Source organism: Peromyscus maniculatus, chromosome 19 (assembly GCF_049852395.1).
Source record: "Peromyscus maniculatus bairdii isolate BWxNUB_F1_BW_parent chromosome 19, HU_Pman_BW_mat_3.1, whole genome shotgun sequence".
Classification (NCBI taxonomy): Eukaryota; Metazoa; Chordata; class Mammalia; order Rodentia; family Cricetidae; genus Peromyscus; species Peromyscus maniculatus.
This window is the reverse complement of record NC_134870.1, coordinates 36,057,535-36,080,697: the sequence shown is the minus strand read 5'-3', so window position 1 is coordinate 36,080,697 and position 23,163 is coordinate 36,057,535. Positions and strand designations below refer to the sequence as shown.

Genomic DNA, 23,163 nt, shown 5'->3' with positions numbered 1-23,163 from the left:
AAAATCCTCCAAACATTGAGGTTTTAGGGATAAGGCAGACAAATAGATCCATGAAACATAACAGAAAGTCCAGACACAGAGCCTGCACAAGACTTTCTGATTAAGAAGCTGCCGCATGGGAGCAGCCGACCACCTTTTGTATAAATGGTGCTATAACAACTTCAAGAAAACAAAACAAAACAAAAAAACCAAAGCACCTAATGCATAACTCAATGTGTATATAAGAACAGACCATGCATGGTTTGTGATATGACTATCATACCTTACAGCTCAAAGGAAAGGGGTGGGTTCTGTATTCTTTAGAGGTTCTCAACCGGTGACCCATGACCCCTTTAGGGGTCCAATGACCCTTTACACAGGGGTTGCCTATCATATATTTTGCATATAAGATATTTATATTATGATCCATAACAGTAGAGAAATTACAGTTATGAAGTAGCAATGAAGTAATTTTATGGCTGGAGTCATCACAACATGAGGAACTGTATTAAAGGGTCGCAGCATTAGGAAGGTTGAGAACCACACTGCTCTGGCTCTTTGCCTCGAATATATATGTGCTTAAAATATGTACTTTATAACAACCTCCTTTGGTGAGTTACTATTTAAAATAAATTGCAGACAGGAACAAATATGCTAGGAAAATGGTGAGAATCACTGCAGGTGCTGTAGTCTGGGCTATATTCAGATTTAGGCAGCTAGAACTGCTTTACGTACCAACTTCCCCAATGTCTATTTCTTACCTTTAACAGCTTCTGGAAGGAAAGACTGAAGCAGCAGAAGTTTGTACTGATAGCAGCCTAGGCTCGTGCAACTCTGTACTCTGAAGTCAAGAGTCACCTGTGATGTTCATAGCGTTCTAGGGCCCTGCCTCTTACTCCAAGATTGGCCTCAACTTAAAACGGTTTCCCTTTTATTAGCTTCCCTGTTAGTTAATTAATTCTTCTTGGCAGATGCATCTCTGAATCACACTGCCACTCCAGTGTTCTTGCCTGAGTCAGAGAAGAGAATATCATGTTGTTGTAAGGAAACCTGACTAAATACAGACCCCAAGTATTTATGCTGCGGTCCTGGTTAATAATGTGTGTCTGTTTCTCTGCTGGATGTCTTAACTTGCTAAGTTTAGAGTCCCCAAGGGGAATGAAATGTTGAGAAGGGCTTTTTTATTTTTTTGCTTTTTCTTATTTTTGGTTCAGGGGCTGCTTTTTGATTCCCTGGCCCAGGGCATGCGAAGGGCCACATGAATTTGCACCTAATGCTTACAGAGCATGCTGGGATAGGAAAAGCATCCATAGGAATTTCCCCGGAAGGCACACCAGGCTGATGGAAAGGGCTCAGTGCCCCCCTCATAGGGGTCCCTAACTGGGAATTTCTGGTTGAGGCCTTCAAGTTGCACCTTATTATAATCTGTGATCTTTGGGAACCCAAACCAAACAATCCCAATCCTTACCCACCCCCCAAAAAACCACCTTCATTTAGTGGAATTTTTCTGCCATGCACAAAGAGAATGAGCAGGAGATTCATTACAATCAACTTCAACTGGGACTCACTATTAAAAATTTTAAACTATAATTAGAAGCAAATATTTTCTTATTGATAAAATGCAGTGTGATCTACAAGGTACTGTTTTTATCCTCATATTTCTTCAAATAATTTTTTTCTGCAGTGCTGTGGATAAAACCAAGGGCTTACTTGTGGCTAAGCAAGTGTTAGACCACTGCAATACATCTGGCCTTCCTTGACAAGTGAAAACAACTGCTTAGAATCCTTTCTACACTTGTGAGTAGATAGAGCAGTTGGCCGTTGACTGTGAACTGAGGATTGTTAGGGCTAATGAGTTACTATTGGGAGTGTGAACAGCAGTCAGGGGCCCCAAGGAAAGCGTTCTGCCTGCTGCCAAAGACGGCTTCCTCTTACCTTCCTGTGTACACAGACAGCCAGGCACCTCCCCAACAATAGCTCCCAAGCTTACTTGGCAACAACTGTGTTCAGTGATGTCCCAGGCACCCCAACATCTCAACAACCAAACCGGATAAAACCAATGAACACATCAACTCCTTACAACATCCTTACTGGGATGGACAGCCAGTAGGTTGTTGCCAGCAATCTGGAACTATCTTCCAGGGACAGGGGTCAGTCGAAAAGTATTGGCTGACTGTGCTTGGAGGTTTTGTAAGCTTTTCTTTTCAGACTCTCTACCCTTACTCCCATCAAGAAATAAAAACTTGGATCAGAATTATCTGCAATGTGTTGAAAGTTTCTGTAGTAAACCTCGTAGGTCATTCACATGCTGCTCTTACAATCCTCCCCATTTCCATTGTAAAGAACAGTTAATACTTGAAATTTTGCATTTCTTAAGCAGTAAAAAGTAAAAAAAAAAAAAAAAACCTAAAAGTGATGCTTTCCCCCCATGTCTTGAGTGTATTTTAGTGTACACAAAAGAGATTGCCGAACATATGCTATGCAACTTAAAGGTTTGTGAACAAATGAATTGTCGGAGAGAACATTCATCTTCTGAAAGGACCCTGTGGTAATCCCATTGTATAATGTGTGTGGAGGGGTAGTTTGCTAATTTATTTGGGTGCTTAGTCTTTAGACGAGCAATGGTGGGAGGGCACCCACGTTGGTGTTAGCGAGTTCCTTTCTGCCTCGGCATTGGCCTCTAGAAAGGGAGAGCTGAACGCACATGCACTTAACTAATCACTCAGCCCCACCTTCTGCCCTCCCGGCAGAGTGGATACAATGTCAGTAATCAGGAGAAAGCAGAGGCACTCAGCGGATCACACCATGCCCTTTGCCCTTGACTGACATTCCGCCCTGCTCCCGAAACACTGCTCAGCCCCGCCCCCAACCTTTCACCTCAGTGACACAAACACTAGACAATCTCAGGAAGATAAAAAACATTTAAGACACTAAAGAATAAAATGAGTAAGTCAGGTGGTGGCTCCGCCCCTCCGGCGGCGGCGTGCAATTGGAGTTGTTTGTCATTGACAAAATGTTTCCGAGCCAGTATCACTTAGGATGATTAGGAGTTTGCTGCAGAGACACGCTGTCGCTGTCGTGTCCCGTCCCTCCCCATCCCTCCCCCCCCCCTCCCCAGGTTTTCTTCTGAGGAGCCAGATGCTAAGTCAGTCCTTGCCACTCCTTTCTAAATTAATCTGCTGCAGTGTGTGGTCAGCATGGAGCAGATTAAGTTGCAGAAAATGTGGGAAGATTCTGTTTTACGCCATCTTTTCTTTCCCCTTCTCTGGCCTCCCAGGATGTGTTGAGTTGGACAAGGAGAGGAGCCATAGGCATGCTCCACACACGCGGGACTCATCCTTTCTGACTCAGTCTCTCCTGGAGACAGGACAGGATAGCAGTTCTGTGATCAGTGGTCTGCAGTCTGTGCTCAAGCTCTCTCCCTTCCCTGTCAAAATGATAAGCAGAGTTTGGTGGCGCATGCCTTTAAATCCCGGAACTGAGGAGGCCAAGGCAGGGGAATCTTTGTGAGTTTGAAGCCACCTTGGTGTATATAGCAAGTTCTAGGCCAGCCAGGGATATACAAGTGAGACTGAACCCCCCCCCCAAAAAAAAAAAAGATAAATAACAGCTGAGGCCTCCATCATAGAGACACAGCCAGATCATAATTTAGGGACACAGGTGGGGGTCAGAGTTCATCCCCTAACTAAGACTGCCCTCTCTGTGACTTCCAGACCCTTCCGATATTTTATCCCACTGATGAGTTGTGTGTGTGTGTGTGTGTGTGTGTGTGTGTGTGTGTGTGTAAATGCACTTATTCCCTTTTTGTGTGTTGCCATGTAGAATGGCTGTCTCTTCTCAGTGTGATAACCTCCACCTTAAAGAAAGTTGAGGTCTTAAATAGTGCAAGAAAAATACATTCTAACAATGTGGTCCGAGGAATGGCTTTAATATATTGTGGTTTGGTTACCAAAATGTCTTTCACTAAAATTGTGGTTAAATTCCAAGATATGTGGTGTAGATCATGTACACACACACGTACACACACAGTGGTCAATTTCATTGAGAAAAGAACTTACAGGACCCCCCCCCCCACGCACACTTTTGGATGCTTTAGGGCCAACGCTAATGCACTGAGAATTTTATACATGCATACAGTTAAATATCATCTCTGACTTCATCTCTACCCCCGACTTCTCCCGTACATCTGCTCACAACTTCATGTCTTTTTTTTTTTTTTAATGAACCACTAAGTTAGTCAATGCTATCTATCCCTGCATGGGTGAGGAGCATCCATGGAAGCATGGGAAGGCTCGTAGGGTCCACATCCTCAATGAACCATGATTCTCCTTCCCTTGGCCACTGTTCATTCACTGCCTGTGACTTGAGATCATCTAGGCCGAGCAAACGTTTGGCTGGTTTGGTCTCATTGGCAGTAATATTTTTAAACTGAGGAAGTGTACCCCCCTGCTGTGTGTGTGTGTGTGTGTGTGTGTGTGTGTGTATGTGTGTATGTGTTGGGGAAGGTCTGTTTCTTCCTCTAGATTTTGAGATTTCAGTTTGGTTCTTCAGACAAGGTCTCACTATATATTCTAGGTTGGCCTTGAACTCATGATCCTGCCCAGCCTCCCCAGGGCTGGGATTATAGATGCATATATCACTATAGCTGGATCTGGGGTTTTACTTTTAATGGCTACTTATTACTATAATTGAAAATAAGAAACTCCCACCTGAGCCTGGGCCCTGGCTATAAAAGCTAAATTGTGGTGCTGTACCATTGGTAGGGCTAACTCAGCCATGTGATCGTATATCTCAAGGGCCTTTTACTGTTATAGAATCTTATTTTGAGGTGTGTTACTTTTGTTTATGTTGCATTTGTTTAACTCTGTGAAGTTGTGTTACTGTGCCTGTCTAAAACACCTGATTGGTCTAATAAAGATCTGAATGGCCAATAGCGAGGCAGGAGATAGGATAGACAGGGCTGGCAGGCAGAGAGAATAAATTTAGAAGGAAAGATCAAGGAATGAGAGAGGAAGGAGGAGTGTAGCTGGAAATTAGTTGGAAAGTTTTCTCTGGTCCCGTGTGGTGATATTGGGTCCCCAATATATTGTGCATCCTAATAAACTTATCTGGGGGTCAGAGAACAGAACAGCCATAGATAGATATAGAGACCAGAAAATGGTGGCACACACGCCTTTAACCCTAGCATTCAGGAGGCAGAGATCTGTCTGGATCTCTGTGAGTTCAAAGCCACACTGGAAACAGCCAGGTATGGTGACACATGCCTTTAATCTCAGGAAGTGATTGCAGGAAGCAGAAAGGTATATAAAGCGTGAGGACCAGGAACTAGAGTCTTGTTAAGCTTTTAGCAGCAGTTCAACTGAGATCCATTCAGATGAGGACACAGAGACTTCTAGTTTGAGGAAACGAGAGCAGCCGAGAAATTGGCAAGGTGAGGTTAGCTGTGGCCTGTTCTGTTTCTCTGATCTTTCAGTATTCACCCCAATACCTGGCTCCAGGTTTGTTTCTATTAATAAGACCTTTTAAGATTCACGCTACAGTCCCGCCTGGCCCGTGGTCCCACAGCCGCTTATAAAATAATTACTCAGAGGCTTATATTAATTACCAATTGCTTGGCATATGGCAGACTTCTTGCTAGCTAGCTCTTATAACTTAAATTAACCCATTTCTATTAATCTAAGTTTTGCAACGTGTTCCATGGCTTACCGGTCTGCTGGCATACTGTTCCTTAGGCAGCAGGCTGGCGTCTCTCTCACTCTGCCTTCTGCCTGGATTTCCCACCTGCCTCTAAACTGCCTTGCTATAGGCCAATGAAGCTTTATTTATCAACCAGTCAGAGCAACACATATTCACAGTGTACGGAAAGACATCCCACAGTAGAGGAGGACTCCAGGGGCCAGCCCCCCAGCTACATAGCCAGCCACGGGTAGGAGTAAGATTTACAGAAGAGAACAAGAAAAGCCCAGAGGCAAAAGGTAGATGGGATAATTTAAATTTAAGAAAGCTGGCAAGAAACAAACCAAGCGAAAGCTAGGCATTTATAATTAAGAATAAGCTTCCATGTGTGATTTATTTGGGAACTGGGTGGTACTCCCCCCCCAAAGAGCCAAAAACAAACAATGTTTTACAGCAGGATGACTTGTCCATAAAAATAACAGGTCCTACTTAGTGAGCATTGCAATTTCTTGGCTGGGTAGTAGACATGTTACACATATTCCTGGTATCACACCTGCCCTTTTAAGTCACAGGTACTAACTTATAACCTAAGTTTATAGCTGGAGTAATTGAGCTCTGAGAATTGGCACTTTGATAATAACCCACAACAAGACAGACTTGTATCCCTCACCTTGAGCAATTCCCTGATCACGCTTTCTGCATTTTTACCCATGATGCTTATAGACCTCTCAACAAAACAAAATAGAATGGAAACGTAATGGCTCAAATGGTAGGTTTTCCCCAAGGAACCTTGAGCTTCTACAGCCTTTGAATGTATTCTCCTTTAAAATGCCTTGTGAATAACCCTATCTGATTGACATTTTCTGAATGGTTACTGCTCACCTGATCCTGCACCAGCCTCCTGCTGTAATAAGATGTGGGCCCTGCCCCTGTGAGCACCATTCACAGACTTCTGTCCCTTAAGTCTTGAATTCCTGTTCTAGACTAAGTGTCCACTTACTGTCCGTCCATTAGATGGGGAATAGCCAATGCAAGTTCCAGCTACAGTGGGAACTCCAGGCTCCTTGGAGTTTGAGTGAGAACGCCTGAGAACTGATTCTGAGTGGTCAGTCTCAGTCAGAGTTACACTTTTTAATTTATTTTATGTGTATGTCTGCGGCATGAGCATGCAGAATCCAGATGAAGGCATCAGATCATCCAGATGTGGGTGCTGGGGATTGAACCAGGGTCCCATTATGCTGAGCCATCTCCCCAACCCCCAGCATCAACTTTTAATCCTAACGTTAAAAAGTCAAAATTTTTAATCCTAATATTTAGTTGGCATTTTAGGGTTGCCACATTAACTCTGTAAAAATCAATAAAGTCTTGTTCTCTTGGAGAAAAAAAAAAGATGTGGACCCTGTCCTCAAGGACCCCAGTCTTTTGGAGAACCCAGGAAGACTTACAGATAACTACACCATAAGTCACTATTGGAGGAGGATTAGTGCCCGTGGGAGCCATCTTGGAGAGAAGGAGAATATGTAATTGAGGGAGATGACTGACAGACTCCTAGAGAACTCCAGGTAACACTTTGAGGGAATAGCTTAATAACAAGAGCCTAGATAGGAGGAGTTTCAGAGGTAGGAAAAACAAAACAACAAGGTATAGAGAGGGCAAGGGTTGGCAAGCCTTCCCTATAAAGGGGCCAGCTGGAAAATACTACAAATTTGAGGACCATGTTATCTCGACTGAAACTGCATCTCTCCTGGCCGGTAGCTGAGCGCTGCCCTGCCCTCAACACTGCCATTCTTGGTGAGCTTTGAAGCAGGCCTGAGGGAGTGAGCCCAGTGAGGTCACACCATACCCTGGCTGCAGTCCAGGGTGGTTTTCAGGGCTGCAGCCAGAGCTCTGGGTTTTTATGCACTCACAACATCGTGCATAGCCATGCATCTCAAGTCTGGAATAGGGGCTCGGGAGGCAGGAGGGCACAGGAAAGACAACACAACTGTACAAAACACAAGTCCTACGCATAGTGACTCGGGCTCTGATTGGGTCCCTTGTGCTGTGTTGGGTCCCTTGAGTTGTGTTTTTGGCCTGAGGGATGAGAGAGGACTCAGGAAGCTGAGAGAAAAATAAAACGGTTGCACCCTACAGGGAGATTCTTTAGCCCTCAGAGGACTTGGGGATTAGCCAATGTGTCCTCTTCCTGACAAAGTCGCTTTTGTTAAGTGAGTTAGAGCGTCCTGAGTGACAGGGGTGATAAAGGAAAGTTGATGGTCTACTGTGAGTGCTTGTGAAAGACCGCGCGTGCCAGGAATAAGAAACTGACCTTTGAGCGAGCAGCTTCAGAGCCCGGAAGAGTTACACTTCCACCCTCCCTGCCGGTACAGAGAGGACCTTGAGATCTTGAACTCCCGTTCTCTTTCTTTGCTTTGACACATTGTTAAAAGCCGTGGGCGCCTCTCCAATGTCGCTGCCGTCTGCTTTCCAGCATCGAGAGTCCAAGTGGTCTTCAGGCTGTGTTACTATTCTCTCTTCTCTAAATACGTTTATTTATTTTTACTTTTTCTATAATTGATTTATTTTTATTTTATGTGCATTTGGTGTTTTGCCTGCATGTTTATCTGTATGAGGATGCCAGATCCCCGAGAACTGGAGTTACAGACAGTTGTGAGCTGTCATGTGGGTGCTGGGAATTGAACTCGGGTCCTCTGGAAGAGCAATCAGTGCTCTTAGCCACTGAGCCATTGCTGCAGCCCATATTTATATTGTTCCCGTGTACGCACTGTTTGCCATGCACACATGTGGATGTGGAGGTCAGAGGACAACCTTCAGCAGTTGGTTTTCTCCATCCGTCTTTATGTGGGTTCCAGGGTTAAACTCAGGTCATGGGGCGACAAGCGCTCAGCTCTCTCATCAGCCCCGTTCTCTTTTCTTGACCCAGTCTTTTTGTAGACGCTGCTGTCGACAGCCTCAGCCATCACGGTGGTTGTGAGCACTCGCTGAAAGCCATGAGTAGCATGAACCGTCGTCATACCTTGCATTCAACACAGTGTCTGCTCCTCAGGATTTGTCATCTACCCCCTTCTTCCCATGCCTCTTTGGCCCCTTGACTCTTAGGACCGTGCTCATGTTCGGCTTAGTGCCTGAACACCTTGTGGTTACACATAGTTAATTTATCAGACTTACCTCCTGGAGGCTTCTGGTTGGTTTCCTGGGGGATGCCAGGCAGGCATAAGGTACATAGATGCCAGGGAAGAGGGACAAGGACAGTACATCACAGCAGCGATTCTGCTTTGTATAATTGTGTAGAAAAGGGTCTTGGTCAGCTCATCCTAAAATACAGGTCACTGACCATTCTGCTGGGAAAATAAGCTTTGCAGAATAATGGATCTTTAAAACAGAAAACCCACTTTAAAACTTTTAAACACTTTAAAAGGAAACATGAACGCTCCACATAAAGAAGTGTGTGTGTGTGTGTGTGTGTGTGTGTGTGTGTGTGTATGTATGTGTATGTGTGTGTGTGTGTGTGTGTGTGTAGGGGGGTGTTAAAAGAATGAAACTATAAAAGTACATAAAAGGAGCAGAAGGATTAGAATTGAGTGGGACAGAGCAGTAGGAGCAGGAAGAAGGGTCGACTGAAGAGTTAAATAATACACCATTTGTTTTGTTTTAAAGTTTCTTCCGTTTTCCTTCTGTTTTCTTTGCTGGTTATCGGAGGGGACTCCGATGACCGTGCACTTCAGAATGTACACATTTGCTTTCCTGTCCCATTGTGGGTAGAAGCTAGTCCTTGTCCTGTGCTGTGCTCACTGTGGCATGGCTTGCCTTAGGGCTGGGAGTGGCCAACAGAAAGAGCGCTCTCTTCTCTTTGGAGGAAGTTGGGAGTTGGAAGAATAAAACTACAGCAATGCTGTAGGAAGTGGAACGCAGGCTTGCATTTGGACACTGGCATTGTAAAAAGAAGGCAGCTGTAGTGGTGTGTGTGTGTGTGTGTGTGTGTGTGTGTGTGTGTAAAACAACCAAGACTGTTAGTGTTACAGCCAAGCTGTCTGCAGTGTGTGGTGCAGTGTGAAGTGGAGAGGTTTTAGGAGATCAGACTGCATGTGGCACTTGAATACTTTCCAAGAATGTTCTGCAGCGCTTTCTGTGGCTTTATCTGGACTGGAGCCAGGTCGTAAAGCTTTGTTTGATGGTGGTTGTCAGCAACAAATGTCCATGTTCAGAACTGTGGATCACGCTGCTGGGTAGGGAAAGGGGAATTGGTTTTCTGTTGTTTGTTTTGCCTTTCAGGCTACAGTGGTTCTGCATTATCAATCCATAACCTGGTAAGACACATAATTTCCCTAACAGTGTAACTGTATCTACTGTGTTATTATTGAGAATCTACTGGGACGCTAGTTACCAAATATGCCTTTATTGTTTAAATGCAACATTTCAGCTGCAAATGTGTGGCATGTCTGGCTTCACCTGGACTAGGATAGCAACTGAGAGACATTCTCATAGGGAAGCCATGAACTTTGGGAGGAGTTTGGGATGGGACATTTTTGTATGTGAGTGTTCAGGTTCAGTATATATTACAATTTCTATTTTGGGGTATGTGCCACATAAAACTATTCTTGTTTTCTGTACTTCTACAATAGGGGCTGTATGGTGTGTTTGTTTCTTTGATATATGTTTATTTACTTATTCATTCATTCATTCATTCATTCATTCATTCATTCATTTTGTGTGTGTGTGTGTGTATGTGTGTGTATGTGTGTGTGTGTGTGCTCATGCCACTTTGCACCTGTGGAGGTCAGAGGACAAGTTGCAGGAGTTGACCCCCCAGAGAATGCCTCTGGACTGTGTGTGTGTGGGGTGCCTTGTTAGGGTAGATCTCTGTCCTCGGAGATTGTATCAAAGCTGACAGATCCATATCTCATCGTCTGTACTGCACTATTTTAAGGTGCTATTTGGTCCTTTACTGATGATCATCCCCCCCTTCATTAGAGAGCTTCTCTGGAGACATCAGTCTTGATTTCTTGTTTTCCCTATGATCCCTCAAGCAGACCTTTCTGTTTGCTATGTACCTAGGCTCGTGTTTACCCTAGACATGCTCTTTCTTTGCACCTTAGCAAACTCTCCTTCCAAATCTCTCGCCACTATCCCAGGTGATGACTTCAAACTCCTTGCTGAATCCCAGCCACATGAAATCAGGGATGAATAGCCACTTCTTGGATGTTCTGTGAGCACACACTCACTCACTGGTTCTTTGGGCCGTGCATTCATTTTATGTGTGTGTTCGGGCAAGTGGTTGTTAGCCTTTATGTCTTTATATTTCATCTAAAGTAGAAGTTTAAAATAAAAACCTCATGTGCATTTAAAAAGACTGTCCCCTATTATAATAGAACACCAAGCTAATATGAAACACTGAATAAATATTTAAGAGAGAAGTTGTAGAAGAGGAAGACTTACAAGAAACTATAGGGACATGCCTTGTAAGCTATTATTTTATTATTTTATGTGATGGGTGTTTTACCTGTATATATGTCTATGCACCATGTAGTGCCCCCGGAGGCCAGAAGAGGGTATCAGATCCCCTGGGACTACAGTTACAGACTTGAATTGCCATGTAGGTGCTGGGAATTGAACCCAGGTCCTTTGGAAGAGCAGCCTGTGCTCTTAACCACCGAACCACTGTTCCAGCCCAGTGTCCTAATTCTTCATGAATCATTTACTTGGAGGAAAAATAAAAAAAAAGAAAAGAAAAGAAAACAGGCCTGTTACCTGTTTCGGATTTACAGCTTCATCTTTTCTGCAACAGCCTTGTTACCATGTCCTCACCTGGTTTATCCCTCAGAAGTGTGTGCTACAGGAGACAAAGGCAATGGCTTGGATCAAATTGTGAGTGACTAGAATAAAGAAAGTCAGTGCTCAACCACGTGTCCTTGAAGGCAGGTGTGGTGGTTTGAAAGAAAATGGCCCCCAAGGGGAGTGGTGGCACTATTAGGGGGCGTGGCTTTGTTAGAGTGGGTGTGGCCTTGTTGGGGGAAGTGTGTCACTGGGGGCGGGCTTTGAGGTTTCAGAAGCTCAAGCCCGGTCCCATGTCACTCTCTCCTCTAGCTGCCTGCTGGTCTAGATGTAGAACTCTCAGCTGCCTACCATGTCTGCCTGCATGCCACCATGTCCCACCATGACGATAATAGACTGCACCTCTGAAATTGTAAGCCGCCACCAGAATTAAATGTTTTCCTTATAAAAGCTGCATTGGCCATGGTATCTCTTCACAGCAATAGAAACCCTAACTAAGACAGCAGGCATAGACTCTATCTTAGAACTCTTCGCTTCTCAGACAAGAGATGGTTATCAGCAGGGGCACCATTTTTAAGAGGACCAGCAATATAACACTCTAGACATGCCATTTATAAATTTCATAAGTGTTGTCAACCACCCATGCTGTTTTTGCCTAGACTGGATATTTATGTTGAATGTGATGAGACCCAGACCCGAACCCGAATGTGAAATCACAGAAAGTAGATTCCCTTTCGAAATAAGCATGGAAGAATTGTGTCACTAGGCCGGGTGACACCAGACGCTGCCGTCGAAAGTTAGAAAATAAGTGCTTCCCTGTTTCGTACTGAGTGCCTTCCTTGAATGAAACAACCAACCATCCACAACCACAGCTTCCTTTTTAACCCGACGACTTAACATAAAATACTTTCTCGGAAGAAAATTTTATATCATGCTGCTACAAAACAATGATTGCAGCTATAACGATAGTCATGTGCCCCAAACTTAGAGGAAATCGAGACAGGTCCACCATGGAGCGTGTATATTCTGGTCTGGTCTGTGGTTTACCGGTTTCCGTTGCGTTTTTCCGCCTCTGTTTAGAGAAACCCAGTGAAGTTGCACAGTTCAACGAGCTGAACTAGACAGAGACTTGTGTTTAGCTTTTTGTAGGCACTGCATGACTAATGGGGGCAGCTAGAGGTCTATTTATTCGGGACAATACCATTTTGGGGAATGAAAATTCTATTTGAAGTCTTACTTCTTTGGAGGAATTTTAATAAGTCTGCTTTTTATAACTTTTAGGTAAACATGTCAAGTACTCTTAAAGATCAGAATGAAGTTTGCATGTGTGAATTAATGAATTACTTAGCGTGTCAATCTGGGACTACGAGGAGCTGTCAGGAGAACCCAGACACCTGACACAGAGTGTGAGCTTCTACTATTTGATATACAGCTTCTATTAAAACCCTAGTTGTGGAAGATGGTATTTCGGGAAGGTCATTTAAAAGGCCATCTCTGCCCACCCACTCTTTGAAGTAATGTAGGATCAGCCATAGACCACTGTATGGCATTATCTTGCTTATTAACCCTTGACAGAATGGTCCCAGGATGCATGATGTCAGTGTTGGGCCCCTGAAGAGTATGGTACACTGTTATTTATAGGGGTGCTTTGTAGTTTATTGGAGGCACTAGGAAATCTAATTTGCCTTTGGGTGGTGCAGAGGGAATCTTTGTAATTCCTCAGGTAAGAGCTATTTTTTTAATGAACAGAGATATTTGTCTCCTCCATGACTTTTCTGTTTATCCCCCTTTGTCCCAGTTTCTAGTGAATCTAAACCCTGGTGCTGTCTTTCCACATTGGAGCGTCTAAATTGTCTCTTGGGGTTCAAAAGTTTGATTCTTTTCCATTCATTTCACATTTAGAAGAAAATCAAAGGCCCATCTCATCTCAAAAAACCTGGTCCAGAAAGGTTTAGGCTTTTGTTTATTTTAGTCAAAGTCATCATTCTAAGCAGGGAGAACCATCAGGAAGGCCAACTGTAAATCACTTCTCAGTGCTCTCAAGGGGTGATTTTCCTTCTGCATTCAATTTTGGAACTTCATAGAGAAAAGTCTGTCTTTCCAGTCTGGGGAGGGAATGGCTAGATGCCTCTGCCAACAGAAGCACCTGATGTAGTAATTAGCCAACCTACAAATGATCATACCTGATGACTGTGATATGCCACTACTTGAGTTCGGATCTTCAGTGTCATCCAGTAAATCTTATACCCACCGTGACACTCCTGGGAGGTGGTAAAACCAGGGAAGGATGATACCTAATTGGAAGGCTTTGGATCACTTGGAATGTGCCCATTCTGGCTCATTCCTCTTCCTCTCTTTGCTTCCTCACCATGAGCTTAGTGGTTTTGTCATATCACACTCTGTTACCATGACGTGTTACCCGCAGACCCAGAGCATCAGGGCTAGCTGAATAACTTTTATTCCTTATTAGTTGATTATCTCAGATATCAACTTGGTTGGCATAACAACAAGGAAGTGACTAGCCCGGGCACAGTGGTGTTAAAGATCAGTCTCTTCAGCAGGAGCTGTGAAGACCCCAGAGGGAAACACAGGTAAAAACACTTCAAGATATTGGCAAGAACCTTCTAGAAATGACTCTAACAGGATAAAACTAAATACCTCTGTGTGGCAACAGAGACAAATGGGGTGATGAAACAGAAAATCGGGCCTGGGGAGGTAGCTTGGCAGTTAAGAGCATTTGCTGCTGCTCTTCCAGAGGACTCAAGCTTGATTCCCAGCACCCACATCAGGAGTTTCGCAACCACTTGTAGCTCCAGGGGATCTGATACTCTCCTTCCACGGGCACTTGCAGACCCACACAGAGACATAAACCCGTGCACATAATTAAAAATAAAAATCTAAAAAGTAATAAAGACTCTGCCAACTGCATCCCAAGGAAATTAATGTCTAGTATCTGCAAATAAAGTAAATACAAAAAAGTGTATCTAATAAAAAAAAAAGTGGCCTAGTGAACTGAATGCAGTTCTCAAAGGAAGAAGTAAAAATTGCTCTAAGTATTAGAAGAAGCGTTCAGCATTCTTACAAATCAGTACCTTAGACTTCCATCTCACCCCAGGTAGAACCGCAAGTCAGACAACAAGAGCTGGTGAGGATTTAGGGAAAGAGGTCATGGAGGTTCCTCAGAAAATGAAAAATAGAGCTATACCATGGAGTCCAGATAGACCCGCCCGAAGGAGTCTATATCACATGCCACAGAGATGCCTGCCTATCAGTGCTTATTGCCGTACTATTTACAATATCTCGGTCACAGAACCAACTTAGATGGTTGACTACGTGTCTATACACCATGTGTTCTTTCACACGTCTTTTTTTCCTGTACATCCGGTACCTAGACACATATTCAGTGCTAAAGAATGAAATGACGACGTTCACAAGAAACCAGATGTCACTAGAGAGGTTAAGCAAAGTAAATTTCAGATAAATGTCACGTTTCCTGTCACATGAAATCTAGATTTAAATTTGTCTCCCCCAACCCAATCCCCCCCCATGTGGGTGGTTGAGGGGTGTAGGACATGGGAGCAGAAATGGGACTGTGAGAGGAGCAGACAGGTCCTAAGAACACGTCAAAAAAGCAGGAGGAGGCTACACAGGGGAAGGAAGGGGACCCACAAATGTGTGGAGAAGGGGGCCAGGGAGGGCAAATAAAAACTAGGTATGGTAATGTCGATGTCAACAATGAAACGAAACCAATGACCTTGTGTCTTAATCAAAAAATGAAAGTGATACATTTTTCTTTTCACAAAGAAAAGCCCCACGCTTGTCTGTTTGGACCGCATCTCGGCTTTGGCCGGATCTCTTCCCTGGCCTACGGAGAGTAGGTCCGTTTAGAGGCATGAATGGAAAGGACATAGAAATCACAGCACTGAGTGGAGAGGTGAGATCCTTGTGTGTGTGCTGCCTTTGACAGGCAGATATTGCCGCTGACCAAACGTCACTTGGTAGATTCTCTCCTCCCAAGGAGGTTACAGGTAAGCACTGTTGAAAATTCAAGGCCCTCAGACCGGGCGTCTGAGATGGAGAGTGTGGCCCATGAGATAAAGGTCAGTTTGCCAAGGTTCGTTTTGTACGTATGTTTCTCTTGTCTTTGCCTTTAGCTGGGATCATAGTGGACACTCCTCCTTTCACATTGTTGATTTGTATCTGAAGAGTTAGATGAGTGGACTTTTGGTGAATGAGCTCATATTTAAGTGCCCTAGGAAACTGCTTTATCCAAGAGAGCCCTGCGGAGAGACATTTTGTGTAGTGCTGTGCTCACAGTACACACTGAATAACTCCACGGACGGACGATGAAAAGAGATGATTTCATTTCCTGAGAGCCACTCTCCTTCTCCAGTCCTCTAGAGCATTGGTTTTCTACCTTCCTAGTGCTGCGACCCTTTAATAGGGTTCCTCATGCTCTGGTCACCCCCAACCACAAAATGACTTCATTGCTACTCCCTAACTGTAATTTTGCTACCGTTAGGAATTGTCATGTAGATGTCTGATATGCCACCCCTGTGAAAGGGTTGTTCCACCCCCAAAAGGGGCATGACCCCCCCAGATTGAGAACGCTGCTCTAGCACTCTTTTCCAAACCCAGGATAGATGATTCCCGACCCTGCCCGCTCCACCACCGTTGGAGTCTGTTCGTGGTAATGAAACAGCAAATGCCCACTGCTCGTGGTGAGCCAGGCTCTGGGCTACACACCTCATGTCTGTCGTCTCTTTCATTGCCTGTAGCAGACCTGTGATTTGAGTGTACAATAGTTCGGGTGTGAAGAGGCAAACTGACTTGCTCTCCTGGCCTCATAACAGCTAAGTGGTAGCTCTGAATTCAAATGCAGATCCAATTCCAAGGTTTCTGACCCTGGAATTCATGTCTTCCAAAATTAGAAGTCTCATTGAGGAATAGGACAGGTAAGGGAGGGGGAAAGAGAGAAAGAGAGACATGGTGGACTGGGGCTGGCGTTCCGCTGCCTCCTTCAGTGAAAGTGAGAGGCAGCCTGTGATCCTGGAATCCTCAATGGGTTTGGCTGTAAAGCCAGCTCTGCTTTGACAGCCTGCTGTGTGGGAAGGAGTTACTAGGTGGGTCCCCTTTTCGTTTCAAGGCTTCAGTAGCTTCTCCGTATTGCATGTTTGAATGTATCAGTTGGATTTGAAATGGAGCTTTCATGATGGTCCTGTTAATTTGCCAAATTAATTTGCCTTGAATTTGAGGGGGGTTTGTTGTTGTTTGTTTACTTGCTTGCCTGCTTGTCCCTAACCCCCGCCCCCCACCCTGACAAGAGTTTTCTCTGTGTACCTGCCATGGCTGGCCTGGAACTTGCTCTGTAGACCAGGCTGGCCTCAAACTCAAGAGATTCTCTTGCTCTGTCTCCCAATGCTGGGATTAAAGGTGTGTGTCACCACAGCCTGGCTGAATTGGAGGGGTTTTGTTTTTTGTTTTCACTGACCAACTTCAAGAAGGACAGTGATCAGAAAGTAGGTGGAATTTTCATGTCCTCTTAAACATAGACTTGTAAGGCAAACAACAACAACAACAACAACAAAACAGCTTTAGAATGGATTGTCTTTGCTCTCTCCCAGATTCGGGCAGGCCCGGTGCTTCCAGTGTGTAAATACTCTTCCTGGCCTTCTCCTCGGTTATTCTCTGTATCTCCCTCATCTCTGACTAATAATGTGAGCATCTCATTTTAAGTCTAGATGCTAATTTTTGTTTGGGCACATTTTAAAAAATCAATTCATTTGTAAGAGAAAGGTTGAGGTTGAATAATATCACAGCTTTAGAGCTAAACTAAAACCTTGAGAACAATAAATAGAGATTTTTGTAAGGAGAGCTCTGTGTAGAGGGTTTCATCTGTCACAGTGGCTTAAAAATTTCATATTTTAGTGCTGGAAAAATACTTCTCATATAAAGATACACACACACATATACAAGAAGGATATGTATATACATATATATGTGTATGTATGTGCATCAATATACATGCATGTATATATGTATGCATGTGTTTCTTGTTTTTACCCATGGCATTAAACATCCTTACAAATTCTCAATATGGTCTCTCCAGGCATCCCTGGGAATACTCCCACTATCTCTTTGACAGTATTTTCTTGTAGGCATCAGGCTTCATCTCCCTCTTGCTTGTTCAGAAAGCCTGCAAATAAAGATTGGTGTTCCCTGCTGGACATGGTGGCATACACCTTTAACCAAGCCAGAGGCAGGCAGATCTTTGAGTTCTGGGCCAACCTAGTCTACAGAGCAAGTTCCAGGACAGCCAGGGCTACATAGTGAGACTCTGTCTAGGAGAGAGTGGGGGCTGGAAGGCAGGAGGGGTGGGGTGGTAAGACTGGTGTTCCCTTGTACCAGGCATCATACTTCAGAAAAGGAATGAAAATTGCAGGAACAGAGATAGGTAAGTTGGGGGAGTTAGCCTGTGAATGGTCAGTTTAGGTATCGTTAACGAAGTTCAGCTTTAAGAACCAATGTCAGTGATTTGGGTTTTTCTGTTTGTTTTTGGTCTTCTTATGAAATATATCATGTTTTAGCCATATTAATCTGAAGATAATTTTCCATGTTCCTGTGCCCTTGTATCTGTGGTAGAGGATTCTAACAGTCGACTACACACCTTAGGTATTTAAAAGCTCATCCTGGCATGTCATTTAAAATGCAGGCTATGTTTGAATCTTGTGCTTTGGTCATGGACTGTTCTATGTAGTAATTCTCCACTCCGGTGCTTCTGTTTTTAATGGCATGTGTGTAAAATACGGCCATGTTTCAACCTGGTAGCTCACACTGCGCCTGGTGGAGTGGTGGTTGAATGTTAGGTAGCCAACTTGCTGTGTTAAAGCCACAAACTTTGCAAGTGAAATTGCCATGTGGGGCGATTCTGTGTATGTGGAGCCCTCTGTAAATAGTATGCACTTGGGGAGTATTCTGCGGTCCCTGGGTGGGTCAGCAAAGTGGATGAGAGACAGAGCATTCTGGTCCCAGTTGTCCTGAAAGCTCTGATTGATATGGGATTAGTCTCGGTGGAGACAACTGTGTGCCGTCACATGGGCATCGGGGCGATTGAGAAGAGTGACTGGAGGCCTGTGGGGGAAGGGGCTGGCGCTGAGTCACTGAGTTCATTAAAAGGCTACACAACAGGAGTGGAATTGGAGCGCAGCAGAAGAGACCCGCCCCTGGATGGTTCAGCCACCACATCAGTGCCCTCTCCTCGGGTAAGCTAACATCCAGTCCATGCTGAGCAAGGGAGACTGGAACCTTCAGGTACAAGTCGGGGAGTGGGCTCGCTCTCCACCCCACACCCCATCTTCTTCTTCCGGGTTCAGAGGCCCTGGATAGGATTGACATGAAGGATCTTAGGTGGTCCCAGAGACCAGCCTCTGGTCCTGAACACTGGCTCTCAATACAGATTTCCTGGCTTGGTGGCTTAAATATTCTGAAAGGTAAAATTGCATGCATTTTATTAGCAGCCAGCAAATTATATTTTGCTAGATTGGGATAATTTAAAGTTGTATTTAAACTTGGCAGTGAGCTGCCTAGTTGGTGTGGGTGAGAAAATCAGGGTTTGAGAATATGCTGTCATGTTCTTCCATGGCACTGTATGGGTAAAAGTGTGACTCTTCTCTATAACTAGAAAAAATACTATAAAAGGGGGAGAACTGCTAACTTCACAGTGCTGGGGTGCAGGGAGGGGGATTAAGAAGCATTTGAGGGGTTGGGAATGTGGGCGAAGTCAAAAACTTATAAACAGGGTCTTTCCTTTGTAAACAAAGCAGGGACTTACATGGTCTTTGCCTTTTAAAGTGGGTAAGCGCATGCCCATACCTTTAGATGTCCAGTGTGCTCAGTGTCAATGTGTGTCTGATCCAGTGTCAATGCTAGATGGAGCTAGTCTGTGTGATTCTGGGTCCCCTCTGTACAGACTGCAATCATATGTGAGTGTTGGTTAATAAACAAACACACCCCAAAGGGAACTACAAAGGTAAGCCTGTAGACTAATGTTCTATATATTCTACTGTCAAAAGAGATCAAAAGCTGGTGGTAGCTGAAGAAAACCTTTCAATGTCAACCCTGAATGTAGGAGCTGCCACGGCTGTCTATTGATTAGTCTTAAGATTTAAAAGGCAGCTTCCTGGACCAGGCACCCTTTTTTTTTTTTTCTCTTCTTATAAAAGAAACTAGTGAAAAGCGTTCTCCCTTTAAGCTGCCTGTGTGCTCGAGCAGAGGACAGTGGCCCTTTATTCCCAGCTTCCTCCCCGTCCTTCCTTTATTTGTTTTGCAAAACTGCACATTGAACCCGATTCACCACAGTTGGTTTGTAAGTGTCCTGGGCAAGGAAAGCAGATGACTGGAGGCTTCAGCTAAGGAGGGGAGGAGGGGAGTGGAGAGGCGGAGGTCACTTGCTTAGATGTGGCAGCCATCAAGGACTGGGAGAGAATGAGGGGGGATGAAGAGAACAGGATTGCCATTCCCCCTCAATGCTGTTTGTCACCCCTTTTTAGCTGGAGAGCAGTGAGCGTGGGCCCTCTGATGGGTCTTGGATGGCCTGTCAGGAAACCACTTCATTCCCAATGCCCCAGATCTCCATTAGCTTAACTGTAAAACTAACTTTTAAATTTGCTCTATATCTCTAGCAGAACAAGATTTTCCCCCAACAAGGGGGGTTGGGGAGAGATGTGTCTGAGACATAAATGAAACAAGCCTAACTTAATCAGCCTTCTTGTACAATTAAATTCTTGCTTTATGTGTAAGAACATCTCAACATTAAGGTTTGAAGGATGAACCAGAATGCATTTTTAGTATTTCTTTCACATTGTCAACAAAATTTTTTTAAAAATGAAAATATCAAAAGTGTCAGCTATGCAGTTCAAGAAACTTGCTTAACAGAACTCACAGGTTGGGAGAAAAGCAAAAGCTAACTGAAGTCACCAGTGAGGAACCATGGAGTAGGATTTCATGCACATTTGGGTCTTTGGCTTGTGGTGGAGCTGGAAGCCAGGTTGTAATGGTCCACTAATGTCGGTGTCTAGAGGCGTGCATGCAGAGGTGTCAGGAACTCTATCCCCTGTATGCAGGGGGCTTTTCATTTTAGAACTGTTTAATTTTTCATTTAGAAATGTTTCACCTCAACTATTACATTCCAGTTAACTTGTAGATGATCGATGCCCCCCCCCCACACACACACACAAAGTCTACCAACCCATTGTTGTGCACTGACAGTCAGAGCCAGTTTCCCTGATGGAGACATGCAAAAACACATGAAGTGTTAACCCTCCATTTGCTCCACCTGTGGAGGACCCTGCCAGTTCTGGCTTTCCCTAGGAAGCTCTGGGAGTACTTGCTAGTACACCCTGATACCTTTGAATTTTCTATTTGTTTCTGAGAAGTGGTTGTTTTGTTTATATGTCTGAGTAGGTTTCTATTTGTTGACCTTTTATTTTTGGATGATCGGCTCGACCTCAGTGCCATGTACATACAAGACAGATGTTGTACCACTGAGCTGCCCCCCCCCCCCCCCGATACTTTTGCTTGTTTTTAATTCTGTGAATTTTGTCCCACATGTCGGTGTGAGTGTTTGACATGGGGGACGGGGCTTCCTGCGTTAGCTCAATGTGCTCTATGAACCCGAGTTCTCACCTTTTAAGTGGAACTGGAACATTAGATTTGGGAGAACACTTCTCTGCATTGATCCAATTTGTCTTGGTGTTGGAAGAAACCTTTTCGTCTTCTGCGTTGTTACGGGTTAGAGCCCTCCCCCTGTAGAGCCAGGCAGGCAGTGAGGCCACAGGTGATTCTCTGGTGCAGCTCCTCTCTTGACACAGATGCTCTTCTCCATCTCGATGGTTCTCATGGACCAAGTACAACTTCCTATGGCTGCAGCGCCCCCCCCCCAGGTGCTATTGGCTGAGATCACCTTTCTGTTACGATCAGGTTCCCAATATTTATCACTCGCAGATGATGCATTTAATACTGATGATACAGCTCCGTTTAACTTCTTCCTGTCAGGATTGAAACCCCTTTCTTTCCACGGTGACCTGTCCTAATTATTTTCTTCCACGATAGCTAGGTCTTAGGTTTGCCCTGAGTGTTTTCCTCCACTTTCAAAACTTCATAGTAAAATAACTTTACTTTTTCAGTTAGTCCGTTACAAAACTCTTTCCAGCCGTGTGTGTGAGGTGCCCTTTTTCCTCAGTTGGGGGCCAACCATGGTGCCTCATATACATGGCACCTAAACATAAAAATCCTCCTTGATGTCAGCTTACAGAGCTGACATCCTCGTCCTTTTTTATCTTCTCAATCAATCAGCATGACCTGGAAGAAGCCAGAAATACATCTCCCTTGGATTTCAGGGCTAGCCTCAGAAAGTCCCAGGATGCTTTGCTTTGTGGTACCCCTGTGAAGGCCAGACATGGCAAAGAGGAGGTGATGGAGACACTCTCCTCAGGTCTGCTACCTTCCTCCCGCCAAGAATGAGCTATACACCATCTTGGTGCTGGCCTCCTTTGCTGTCTCCTTCAACAAATATGTGGATGTATTTAAGTCTACACTACAGACTGGGAAAGCCTATGGTACCAGCACCATGTAAAATGGGTGTGGATGGGTGTACTTAGTTTAATGACCTGGTTGCACTTAGAGTTAAATGTTACTCTGCTGAGTAGTGGAGTTACTACTAGCCTGGTTATGATGTTAACTGGTGAATTCAGATAAGTAGAGCCCCCCCCCCCAATTCTTCTATGGGTCGGTGCTGGACATCTCATCATTTATTCAACAGTAAACTTCTCAAAAGCATTTTACGTGAAGTCTTGTGCAAGCCTTGGATAAATTAGCCCCATGTTGTCCCACTGGATTCTTGCATCACTGTGGCAAATTCAAGACATTCTCAGTCATTTGTCAAACATAACTATTTTGCTGTTCTTCCCCCACTGAGAAAACCAGAAAGATGATGTTTATTGTTCTTTGTGGGCTTGGGATTGCAGAACAGATTCTTAGGAGGCAGGATAATTGGACCTAAGTACTATTTCTGTAATTGTGTCAGCAGTGTTAGTGGCATTCTGTAAACAGTGATCCCCAGGTATGGATGACTGGAAAAAAAACAAGACTACCCGCAAAACACGCTTTTCATGAAAAATAGTAAGTGTTCCCTAAGTCATGTTTTGATTCATCATTCTTTACAAGGGAAACATATAGAGGAGGAACTCCTGGCGGTATAACATTCATCAAAACAGGTCTGTGTTGAATTCCAGACTTGGGAGTACAGCATGGCCCCATAAATGGAAATGTACATAATGTATGCATGAAGAGCATAAACCAAAAAGAATGTAATAGAGGCAAAATTAAAGGTAGAAAATGTGTTTTTAAACATGCTATGTTTCTATATGATTTGAATGCATGACAATCTACAAAATGTGTATGAACACATGCACTCAACACCAACCTGATGAGACACAAAGGTGTTTCTAAATATGAAAGGCTTCAAATCAGTGGGAGAAGTGACGAATCTATCAGTGGGCTGTGACAGCAGACCTGTTAATTTCGTAAGAATGCGGACAGACGGAGAGACCATCTTCAAGAAATCCCCGTTCCTGTCCCTAAAGCACATGGAATTGTCGGAACATCTGCTGCACTGAGTGATAGTCCTCCCAAAGATGTCCACAGCCTAATCTGCAGACGTGAGTGTCTGTGGCAACA

General features: G+C 44.3%; 1 protein-coding gene across 5 annotated transcripts in view; it reads left to right on the top strand.

The window, feature by feature from the left end:
* Positions 1–23,163, top strand: part of Mcc (MCC regulator of Wnt signaling pathway) — a 326,031-nt gene that overhangs the window by 159,145 nt on the left and 143,723 nt on the right. The window contains exon 1 of one of the 5 annotated variants that reach the window (XM_015996434.3): positions 17,961–18,689. The exons of 3 other annotated variants lie outside the window; for them this stretch is intronic. In XM_015996434.3, coding sequence (XP_015851920.3) covers positions 18,483–18,689 — 207 coding nt within the window. In that variant the 5' untranslated portion in view covers positions 17,961–18,482. Of the gene's footprint in view, positions 1–17,960; positions 18,739–23,163 lie in introns of those variants that run through there. One more of the 5 variants, XM_042263723.2, reaches the window with a different exon arrangement.